The following is a 12,204-nucleotide window of genomic DNA, read 5'->3' as shown; positions in this document are numbered from 1 at the left end:
TCCCGTGAACTTTTCTATCACCGCGATGAAGGCGCAATAATGAAGATGGGGGGGGGGAGGCGCAGAGGAATCTCGGCGGCCCCCCCACAGACAGGACAGGAGGTTTTGTAAAAGAAAATGAAATTGTGAATATCTACTAAATTGGTGTTCATTAGTGAAATTGTGGGTCGGACCACATGAGGCAGAAGTGTCTTAACTAAGGTCTGTTCTTGGTTTTCATTTTGACTGAGTGCAGCTGTATTTACACACCGGAAGGTCATTCGAACGAGAAAGTATACGTATCAAGGTTTTTTCGTATTAAAGCAAACAAATTCGAAAGTATTTCAGCCTTGACGGAGCTGCAGCACCAAGTTCTCTCTAATCCACGGAGGTGCACGTACGGTTTAACTCATTTTCTTGCATTTTCTCACAGGGCGGCAAGATTCCTATTCGCTGGACGGCTCCTGAGGCGATCGCATACAGGAAGTTCACCTCAGCCAGCGACGTGTGGAGTTACGGCGTTGTGATGTGGGAGGTGATGTCATACGGCGAGAGGCCGTACTGGGAGATGTCCAATCAAGATGTGAGTTTTCTTAATGAGATTTCTTTTTATGGGTCATTTTTTTCTGTACGTTTACTCACAGTTGAACCAAGTGGAAGTATTTCTTCAACTTTTGGCTGCGTACCAAGTAGGAAAAGTTAATTTAGTAGCTGCTCTGGAGCCTCATTTCTCATTAACTCCGTCGTGTTTGCTGTTTTGCGATGTTTTGATTTGCTTTTCTTGTGTCAATAATTAAAACATTGTATCCTGTTTGTTTAATCTGTACAAAAACCAACATGTTTACAATGGCGGAGCCGTTTATGTGCCAGATTATTTCTTGGCTACAGCCAGTAAGTTCCAGGACTGGTTGCCTGGCAACTGCCCAGAAAAAGTCTGGCACATAAAACCTCCTTTTTTTTTGTTTGTTTTTCTATTGATTGTATAAATGAGATGTAATGTGTTAATTAGTGAGCTTTGGAGCTTTATCACCTTAGGACAGAGCCGGGCTGCTTGACTGTTTTCCACTTTCTACGAAGCTACTAGACTACGAGCTTGATTTTGAAGCAACAGATGGAATCGATCTTCTCACCTCACATTCTGCCAGAACGGAAATAAGTTTGGTTCCCAAAACTCTTGGTTAAAGGAGCTTGTAAACTTCATATGAGCTGTTGAAGCAGCCGTTGAACTCGAGTGTTAGTTTCACAAGAATCAACTTCACACCTCAGTTGGAACAATGTTGTTTTTTTGAGTTACCTCGAACAGCATGTTAACATAGTTTCTGATTAAATGCAGGTTTATTCCTGTTTCATGTTCACCAATTTATAAATATTAACAGCATTAGGTTTTGGTCTTGGCTCGAAGGTCAAAGGTCAAGGTTAAGTGATGTTCACTTACACTTGTGAAATAATATATTTGGGAGGTTTCAGGTTAAAGGTCATGGTCAAATTTTGATCAATTGTAACTGGGACTCAAAAATTATCATTATCAGTTTGCTTCGTAGATCAACCAGAAGTTTTAAAGATCTTTGGATTCCCTATTGAACAAAATGCAGATGTTCATTTCCCAGTGACAGCATCGTTCTTGTAATACTTAAAATGTGAACTAGTGAATGAGGGAGGGATCTATGAGCGGTGGCAACAACCAGGATGACCTACATGTTTCTGTTCGTCAGCGAGGAGACGAAGGGAAGTGAGTCAGAGAAGAGAGGAGAGGGCACGGTGCGGATCAGAGGTCGTTTTGATGGGGAGATCTGGAATTGCGTCACACGATCAGGATGTGCGAGCGAGAGCGCCGCGTTGGATTTCGGCGCCACACACACACGTGCGCTCGCTTCCCACCCACAGACACAGGCAGCAAATGCACGCGCAGCCCTCCAGTGACCTCTTCAGACCCCCCCCTCCTCCTCTCGGTTATTAGGCCGTCTGTCTCGGAGAAGCCAGAAGAGACGGGGAGGAGAGGAGAGGAGGATGAGAGGAGAAGAGAAGACGTTTGATGTTTAATTGAAAGCGTTATGCTGGATTTTCTCTGATCTGCAGAAGAAAGTGCAGCCTCACTCACACTCTCACTCTCTCTCTCTCTCCAAGCTCTCCCTCTCTCTCCGTCTGTTTGCCATTTCTCTCCCTTTTCCTTCCGTCTCTCTCGCCTCTCGTCCACCTCCTCTTTCTGTCTCCCGCCTCGGCCGCTCGTTTTCTCCCCCTCTGATCTTTCCTCCCTGACACTCGGCCGTGCGTAGCTCTTCTCCCGCTCGGCAGCAATGATTCGACGCCACACTTCCCTCTTCGGAGCGTGCACGTGCGCTCTCGCTCCCACGTGCGGAGCGTCTGCCGCGTCTGTCTTTTGTGTGGATTTGACTCAAGTAAAGACTGTCGAGAACTCAACAAATCAATTCCCCGCAGTGTCTTGCGGTGGCAGAACTGGGCTGAAAACTCCAGCCTGCTTTTCCACTGCAGGGTCCAACAAGAAGAGCCGGGATTTATTTATTATTCATCGAACTCCATTCCCCACGAAAGCTGTGATTCAGCGTCTTGCATCTTGTTAGTTTCAGAAGTGATTAACTGGGCTATGCAGCATATCAGATAAATAACGCTTTTATGATGAGTTACTTCGCCGGATCTCTGCAGGGGTTTAGTTTTTGCTCGCTAACTTCACTGAAGTTTCGAGTGTGGGGTCAGATACAGAGCAGGAGCGTCTCTGGAGGATGTCAGAATTCAACATCTCTCACTCTGGATGATTCGAACTGGAAGTGAGATTGCTGTTCTGTCACGGCTCTGTTGTGGAAAAGTTACTTCACGTTCAGGAGTCAAAACAAGTCGTGTCCTCTCCGCACCCCTGATTCACGGTAACTTTGGGACTCTGGCCGTTTCATGCCTCAGATACTCAGGTTATATGAGCTGTGCAGGTGAAGCAGGAGAAGGTTACTGACAAAGCTGCTGTTTCTTGGTCTGAAAGCAGTTTCTGCTCTGCAGCCTGATCACAGCCTCCATCAGCGAGCTATGGAGATTTTGAGCTTCTGCCCCCAGGCCGGGATTAACAGGGAGATATATTCCTATATCTATGTATGATCTTGGTGGGTGATGATGTAGATCTTGTTTGAAGCATTGGTGACTGGATGGGATGATAGCTGGAGGTTTGGTGTTGTGTTTCAGTCTGTGTGGCAGGTTTCAAATTGGAGATTAACAGGTTCTATCCTCTGACTGCTCACACTGTACCCATCGGCCACTCCGGATCAGTTTGGCACTCGTCAGAGAAGAAGAACAACAAGAAGAAGAAGATCCATATGACATCATGTCACCATTTCCTGGTTTCACTTTCACTGTGTTTTCCCATTTTGCTCAGTGAAACTCTCGTCCTAACTGACTGACAGACATTTTTTAGGTCCCTCAGACTCTCCTGGAGTATCTGCTCATGTCGTTTTACAAAAAACAACTTCCCTCTTGTCTGTTTTCAGGTAATAAAAGCAATAGAGGAGAGCTATAGGTTGCCAGGTCCTATGGACTGCCCCGAGGCTCTGTACCACCTAATGATGGACTGCTGGCAGCGAGATCGCAGCAGCCGGCCCAAGTTCGATGAGATCGTCTGTCTACTGGACAAACTCATCCGCAACCCCAGCTCATTAAAGAAACTGGTCAACTCGTCGCACAGGTGGGAGCTCGCACCACCGACATGTGTCCGAGGCCAAAACAGAAACTGATGTTTTTATATTCAAGAAATCTCAAAACACGGCAAAACACAAAGGCTAATAAGAAAACACATCAACTTCACAGCCACTGTAGAATATCATAATTTGTGTGTGTGTGTGTGTGTGTGTGTGTGTGTGTGTGTGTGTGTGTGTGTGTGTGTGTGTGTGTGTGTGTGTGTGTGTGTGTGTGTGTGTGTGTGTGTGTGTGTGTGGACATTAAACTTTCAGGGATGACTTTGTCCTTCCTAACTGAATTACCTGCATCTCTGCAAGCTAATGGACTTGTCATATAAAATATTGTCTTTACTGAATTATTGTGCAGCTGAATAATTAATTCAGAATGTACATAGTCCCTCACACAAAGAGCAGAAGTGTCTGGAATTTCTGAAAGCCACAAATTAATGTGAATTATACTTGACGTCCTTTGAACCTTCAGTTAGTATTTTCCCACTATGGATATGCATAATGGCATGAAAAAGCTCTAAGTGCTGCAGACATTTAGTCAGACGCTCTCATTACCTTATCTTCTTTTCAGAAATAACGTGAGATATTTTGATCTCCTCTTTTCTGTTTTCACACACACAGGAGCCCGCTTAATAAATGAAAGCCATATCTAACAGCCCATGCAATGACATATGACGGTTAGGCAGATTAAAGGGACACAAACAGGACTATGTCTTGTTCTACATGAGATTCCTCTCTGGCCGTAGCGTGGAGAATATTGTTTGCTAGCATGAACATCTCTGTTTGATAGTATGGAGAGCTCTGGTATGTTATTATTTTTTTTGTTGCATGAAGAGTGAGCTGAATGACAACGTTTTCAGCTTTGTTTAATGGTGCATTACTCCCATTATGAATCCTCGCTGGTATCTGTCAGGAGCCGAGCGTCAAACTACACTTGATTGCACAGTGAATCACTCTCCTTTACATTCACGATAACAAGAAACACAGCCGGTGCTTCTAATACATCCTGACAACCGGAGATACAGTTTGAAGTCATGTGTAATCTCCTGCTTTAATTCAATTGCTTATTTCTTTTGCCGTATCTCTATCCGTGCACCAGGGTCTCCAACCTGTTAGTGGAGCACGCCAACGTCCAAGGGGACTGCAGCGCTCGCAGCCAGACTGTGGGGGAGTGGCTGGACTCCATCAAGATGGGTCGTTACACTGAGCTCTTCATGGGAGGAGGTTATTCTACACTGGAGACGGTGGCTCAGATGACGTCAGAGTAAGGCCACTTACGCATATGCAAATATATAGAAGTACTACGACTTGTAGGCATGCAGATGATTTTTGGTTTTATTCCGTCAGATTTGAGATATCTGACTATGATTTCAGTTTACAGATATGTATCTTGTCAAGGTTAAAGCGAAATGAGAATGCAGTATCCTACAGGTTTACTGTCTTCAGAAGCAGTACATCTTATAAAAGATGGCCGGCTGCAAAAACTATATATTATGTATTCATACAGAACTCAGCAAGCATTAGAAAAAATACCATATTAGTACTGTAACATTAATTTACTTGAATTAACACTGGACTAAAATTGAAATGCTAGTTATCTAAAACAAACCTGATACAAACCCTTATAGAAATACTCATCCATGCATTTACTTATTTGGTATCTGACATGATAACTAAGTGTCTGTTGTGTGTTCGCTGTTTTCCAGGGATCTGCGGCGAGTGGGCGTGAATCTGGCCGGCCATCAGAAAAAGATCATCACGAGCATCCAGGAGATGAGAGTCCATATGAACAGCACCAACTCTACTGTCAACATGTGATGCATATGTACAGGCAAACCGCACGCATACACACATACACGTATACATTCACAATATATGGACCTAGTGTGTGACGAGAAGACTCCGATTCGCTGTTGGACCTAGAGCAGCTTAGCACTTTCTACGGACCAGGACACCCAGTGGTAATGGATTTTACACTGGAGGACCCACATTTTGACTGTGGTTCTTGTGAGTGGAGTTTGCTTGTGGTGTCACCGGGGGGGGGATATTTGACATTGCAGCGCTTAAACCAAACTGAACCGAACTGAGTGGTGCTACACGAAGGGGAAGACGCCGGTGGGATGGATGGACCGAACTGACTTACACTCCAGCGAAGACTTTTTTGCATTCTAATTATTCCATTTGTGTGAATCTTGGGGATTCTGAAATCTCGTGCACTGTTTGGATTGCCTCAGATCTGACATGAAGCATGAGACTGTAGATCTGGCTCTGAGGACAACCAGCACTTTTTTGTTTTTTTGGGCTGTATCACAAACATTGGAGTTTCATGCAGCCTGACTCGGGTGATCTGAGCCCAACGGATCTGAACAGCACTCGCTGCTTCTTCTTCTTCTTCTTCTTCTGACAGTTTTCTATGGACGTACAGTTCCATCATTCTCAGGCAGTGATAACATGTAATAATGGATCAGCAACAAATTGGTTCGGTCTTTGTTTCCCTTTCATTTGCAGCTGTAATCCAGCTGTGCGAGGTCCAGACTCATAATCAGCTTCATATTCTTCATTATCCTCCCAAGAAAAAAATGTATTAGATATCATTTAAAGAGGCTGGGATTTGAAATTAAGAACAAGAGGTTAAAAAGATGCAAGGTTTCAGACTATGTGATTCTCTCTACATGTGTTTTTCTGGCTGAATGTATAGCACTACACACAACACGTTCAGTTGCAGCATCAATGTCATGTAAATGCTGTTAAACACGGATGGAATGTGGCAATCGAACCATTCTGCTCCTTAAAACCAGCTCCTGAATGAAGCCGCAGATTGTACGAGAGATTCATCGGAATCCTCCGTCAAGAATCTCCACTAAGACCATGATTGATGAGTTCCCCCCCCTGTACTTGATATTTCACTCATGTCTCAATGGAACCGTCTCTGCTGAGGAACCCGCAGAACACGGAGAGTCTAGCAGAAGCGTTTACAGAGATTCGACTGGCTCCATTTTGACATCAAGGCATCGTTCACCCATAATTCTGACGAGCTGTCATCTAAAAATCGCACGTCATCATGTTGAAATCCATTGAGATATTCAGTCCAATGGAGAGTTCAGTGGATCCCGATGGAGCTTATGTCCATAAACTGCATCTGAGATTCTCACGCAAAAGGATCCACCAGATTCGAGCTGGACTGTTTACTGATCCTCTAACGGAACCTGGATTTCCTGTGGGGTTCCAACACAGAGCGCACTCGGATCTTCACTTAAAAACCAACAACCTTCAGGTACTGCAGAAAAAAAACCCTCAGCAAATCCGTTCAGTCCACCACGCCGCAGACTCCCTCTGCAGCCCCCCTCCCCCCCACGCACCCGCCACGCCACAATAAACCTCACTTGGACAGGACTGCTGGAAATGAGGAGGCAATATTGATCAACTTGATAATCATTTATTTATTTATACTTGTTGAAGGAAATGAGCAAAAAATGGTGTAGACAGCTTGTGTGTTCCTCATGATTCTCTCTCGTACTACTGAGCAACTCTGCCTACACGTTTTTTTCATGTATATAATGTACTATATATTTAAAGCAGGGAACATCATTCTTCTACGTCTGCCATCACGTGGACAAGTCGGTTTTGATCGAGCATCTCAGAGTAGGAAACCTTAGTGACGAATGTTCAAAATCAACATCTCGAACCAGGAGATCCGTCCCCAACCGAGACGGCCGGAGTGGGTTTAAATATTATGTTGTCGATGATTGTGTTCAGTTTTAAAGTTTGGTGCAAGACCTGGAACTATTTCCAACGGGCCTAAAAAGCAGGAGAAGTATGCGCGGGGATTTGATATATGAACCTCTGGTGTATGGGTTAAATGTATACAATGATGTCAATGATCGAGCCCGTGCTTTTACTTCTCCTTTCGTGGGGGGGTATGTTAGACGTTACTACTCAGTGCTTTATCGCTCAAACTTGACCCATTTCACCGTCATCGTGTTCACGTAAATCAGGAGCTTGAGTTCTGAGATATTTATCTTCTTCGGCGGATGACATGCTACTATTTTTCTTGGTTGCACGCAGCGTTTCTGCTGGTGCTGTGGGCGTAAAGAGTGCAAACGGAATGAGATTGTTAAAAGTTAGTTTTTATAAGTGGTGGACTCACCTGACTGTATGAAAAGCAGAGAAAAGCACACAAGAAGAATGTAAGGTTCTAAAGGGGTATTCCGCTTTTTCTTTTTTCTATATTTTAAGAGAACACGTTTGTCTTTTAAACACTCAGACCTCCATGTGAGTTCAGATATACACATCTTGACCGGCTCCGTAAAAAGAATGCAAGCGGGGAATGGTTGCAATTTGATATTCTACAAGGGGGGGATGTGTTTTTAAAAGTCAAAATGTTCTACCAGAGTGAAAGTTCGCTTGAAATCTAAATAATATCTGCATAGTCTCTTTAGTCTGCATTCATCACCATGGAGATTTGGCCCTAGCTTATTCTATATAATGGTTTTAATGGTGGGAAACTATTTAAAACCACAAGGTCCTTTCTTTGGCAGTAAAACAAGTATGCAGAGTTTTGCGACTATGCAGATCTTTACTTTTGTTTGGGGAGGAATGCATCAGTGATATGGTGCCATTTTTTTTTATAGTAGACAATATAAGGCATGTACAGTGAAAGTGATCGGACTGGGTGCGTTTAAATTTGACCACCCAGCGTGTTTTCAAGTAAAGCTTTTGTAGTACACAGGAATTACTCTCACGGGAGTTTCGATCCTGCTCAAATTTCATATTATTGGCTTTTTACCAACCCACCCGTCTGTTTTGATTTTTAACCTAAAACCTTTGCCTGGGACATGAACAATTGGTGAACAGTACACCCTTATAAGTGCCTCTCATCTTTCGAGCACCGCTACGTCCTCCCCTGCCAAAACGCTATGCCCCAGTTGTGCCCCCCCGACTTTCTACAGTATATATTTACTTTTTGCCAACAATATCTACAGGCAATAAGAAGAATGTCAGACAATGTGTATGTTGGAACTAATTTAATTTGCACTTTATGAGAAATCCGTCGCCCTTTCGTTTGACTAAAATGTCTCAAGGTGACTTACTTTTTAGCATCAAAGTTTTCTTAATGATTTACTATATAATTGCTATAATTGCTGTTGTTCCCTGATGCTGATTATATCGCTACGTAATCTAAACGCTTCCCATAGTGTAAACATTTGACAGCTAAGCACAAGGCATCAGTAATATTTTTACATTTTAACAAATCAAAGCTATATATATATGTGGAGAACGAAAGCATCACTGATGTAGAGCACCGTTTCCTCATGTACGGCACAAATACACCTTCAGAGCGTAAGCACAGAGTTTTACAGGAAGTAGGAAAGACGTCGATCGCAGTATCCCTCGATGTCAACAAACTCGAGTCAGACATTTTGTTATTGGCAGTATTTGTGGCTGTTCAGCAGGTTAGCACAAAGGTCGATGGATGTAGCTGGAAAAAGTATCGTCATTGATTTAAATGATTTATTCTCAGCATTTCTGCAACGGCGTGATTTTATCCTGACTGCCTCGTGGTTAAAAGCAGCAGCAAAAGACGAGAGGTTAATTGATGTGTTGTTTCTATACGATGACTGTCAGCCGTCCACCATGCAGAGAAGTATGAAGTATGAAGGAAGCAGTTTTGTAATAAAAATGAAAATGTATAACGCATTTGGTTTAACAACTTTGCTCGTTGAGACGGACTTACAGCAGAAGGTAATCTCATTTATTTATATCGACATTTATCAACATACACGGAAGGTTCTTGCATTTTAATTTGTTCACATTGGGGCTCAGTGGGAAATGGCTTCATAATGAAAGCACTGCATTTACTGTTGGTTTGACTGAAGTCGAGCAAATGTACAAAAGCAATACCTGATACCTAATATTAGCAAAAACTCACACACAAACGCATGGGGATATAACGAAAAATAGAAGGTTGCACTCATGTCTGAATGGTTTGAAGACACTAAATTATGATGAAAAATACATGTTGGTGTCTTTAAAAAACTTCAGAAATAAAGCAGAGAAGTGGACGGGGTTAATATCTGGGACCTGGTAACAATCAGTGATACTGTTTCTGACTGATTAAGCAACTTTACTTGTCAGTTGAATCCTCACAAACCTGAGACAAAGTTAAAGTGCAGATAAAATCAATATTGACATGTTCCTGGTTGCCAGGACGTCGTCAATAAGCAGGAACTGATTTCACATCTGACATCATCATCATAGCAACAGCCAATTAGGCTTGTGGGTGATGTAGTATCGTGTAAAATTTAACAAACAACATTAAAGGGATTAAACTGAATCTCAAAGGCTAATGTGAGATGAAAGATTTTAACAGATATCAGAGACTCCAGGTTTTATCTGTTGAGTAATTTTTAGTAAACTTTCAATTGCAGATTTGGGGGGGGGGGGGAACCTCCATGTTACCATTGGCCCCGTCCACTTCAAAACTCGACAGTTGACTTCTCAGGAAGTGGAAAGATGGGTTCACTCATTGCAACGTGACACACGTGGTCTTAGGGGAAAAAGATGTGCAGCTTTCACTCAAAGTGTCAACATACAAAAAGCAGGTTTGCAGTTCTTAGTTGTTTTTTTCCCCAGGTCAAACGATCGTGTTCTCCATAACTCACGCATAAAGTTTTAAACGATTTGAATAACTGTTTTGTGATTCATTGAAAGCACAGTAAAAATACTTAACTATCGATGTGCTATTGGTTTGTCTTTGAGACGTGTCATGTATTATGTTTGTGTTGATGTTTTTGTAGTGTGTTATCAAAGTCTATATTTTTGCAATAAAACATTTTTAAAAATGATGATTGATGTGGATTTGATTGTCTCATTCACAGGTAGATTTTTAATGTTGTGTTGCATCTTGTTGATTATTGAGGAAGTGATACCTTAAAGACACAGTCAGCCATTTTTAACATGTTAGCTGCTCCAGCAATGCTAATGTCAACCTATTGGTCTAGATAGAAATATGTCAACAAAATATCTTAAAATTTCTGTTTTACATGATCACCAGAGGCCGATTCCCTCACTTTGGTTTGATTGGTTATTTTCATCTCGTACTTCAAGGCTGACACTTCCACAATTGTTGGAAGGATTGCAAAATTGTTTGTCCGGGAGCAGGAAAAACTACAGAAATGATTTCCATGAAATCTTTTGGAGAAGTAATATTGTTTTTCACTTTCTGTAACATTTTGAGATTGAGGTGTTTTTTCGACATTTTACACTTATTTATTTTTCTATTACTATTTACTGAAATTGTCTCGTCAAATGTTACTTGTCCAATACTGTTATTGGATTTAATACTTAATAACAAAACAGCATTTAACTGCATCTATTCGTGCTAATTTGCTCTTGCAACAAAGATGTGCAAGGTAAAAGTGAAGGGAGTGTACTCTGCTACTTGCTGCCTCCAGGAAACAGCCAGACACTTGCACTCTGTAGTGCAGCCATGACAAAAGCTTTTATATGTTACTAAACTTACTGCCAAGTGCTGTGTGATAAGCCTGAGCTCGCCTTCAGCAGAGCAAGTGGGAACTGACCCTGCAGGTTCCGACTGTAGCTTTATATGCACTCGCTGCTGAGACGCTTTAGTACTTCAAAGTCGAATAAACACGTACAAATACCCGACACCGGCAGCTATGCTAACACACTGAGGGCATTTTCAGAGATGCAGTTTTTTTTTTTTTTTGTCTTTGCTCTGGTCTGAATCAGGTGGAGAGAATATATTCCACTTGGTACAAAAAAGCTCCTCAGCTCCCTCACGTCACAGTCAGAACGAACAGGCTGTGAACTTTACTGTTTTCTTCCTTTTTATTGTGTGAGAAGGATTTGTGATCTGTGTTTCTCTGTCTGCGTTCTCGTCCCCTGCTGGTTTCCACGTAATGAGCTACTTTAGCCAAACAATGTAATTGCTAAAAGATGTTTCCCAGCAATGCAATTAGACACGGTTTATTGGTTGAGATACCAATTGTCGGGGTAACAAGGGAGCTAGTTAGCGGTTTCTTCTCTTTGTCCTCGCGGAGAGCGAGAGGGAGGAGGAGACGGAGACAGACGGAGAAGTGAGCAGAGGCATGTTTTTTTGATCTGGGGAGAAAAATGGGAGAAGAGAAAGTCCCCCTAAATAACAGCGTTCCCGTCTCGGTGCTGAGCCGTCTCCTAACACTTTACTGTCAGCAGTGCATCAAGTGGAATATGGTTCATTGGCGGGTTATGAATCTAATGAGCTCTGAGGTTTTGTAAAATGCATGATGTTTTCTTTAAAAAAACCTGATGATGCAAGCTCGGTGCAATGATGTGTCTGTCAGACGCGGTGGAACCAGCCGCTGATGTCAGCAGTTCACGCGTCTGTGTGATGGCGCTCAGACAAAGGAGTCGATAACGTGGGATTCTCGCTCACGATTAATTTACAAGTCGTCTGGTTTCACTTGCAAGATGAAGATTATTCATGGGATATATGTTTTTTTCTTAAATCCAAAAGGACAGTTTCAACAAAAGTGATACA

General features: G+C 42.5%; 1 protein-coding gene across 1 annotated transcript in view; it reads left to right on the top strand.

The window, feature by feature from the left end:
- Window positions 1-10,507, top strand: part of LOC118098039 (ephrin type-A receptor 5) — a 57,375-nt gene extending 46,868 nt beyond the window's left edge. Inside the window, exons 16-19 of the mRNA XM_035141431.2 lie at window positions 413-562; window positions 3,468-3,661; window positions 4,762-4,926; window positions 5,369-10,507. Of these exons, the coding sequence (XP_034997322.1) occupies window positions 413-562; window positions 3,468-3,661; window positions 4,762-4,926; window positions 5,369-5,480 (621 nt within the window). The 3' untranslated portion in view covers window positions 5,481-10,507. The remainder of the gene's footprint in view (window positions 1-412; window positions 563-3,467; window positions 3,662-4,761; window positions 4,927-5,368) is intronic.
- The last annotated feature ends 1,697 nt before the right edge of the window (window positions 10,508-12,204 follow it).

This window comes from Hippoglossus stenolepis, chromosome 18 (assembly GCF_022539355.2).
Source record: "Hippoglossus stenolepis isolate QCI-W04-F060 chromosome 18, HSTE1.2, whole genome shotgun sequence".
NCBI lineage: Eukaryota > Metazoa > Chordata > Actinopteri > Pleuronectiformes > Pleuronectidae > Hippoglossus > Hippoglossus stenolepis.
This window is presented reverse-complemented; position numbering and strand designations above follow the sequence as displayed.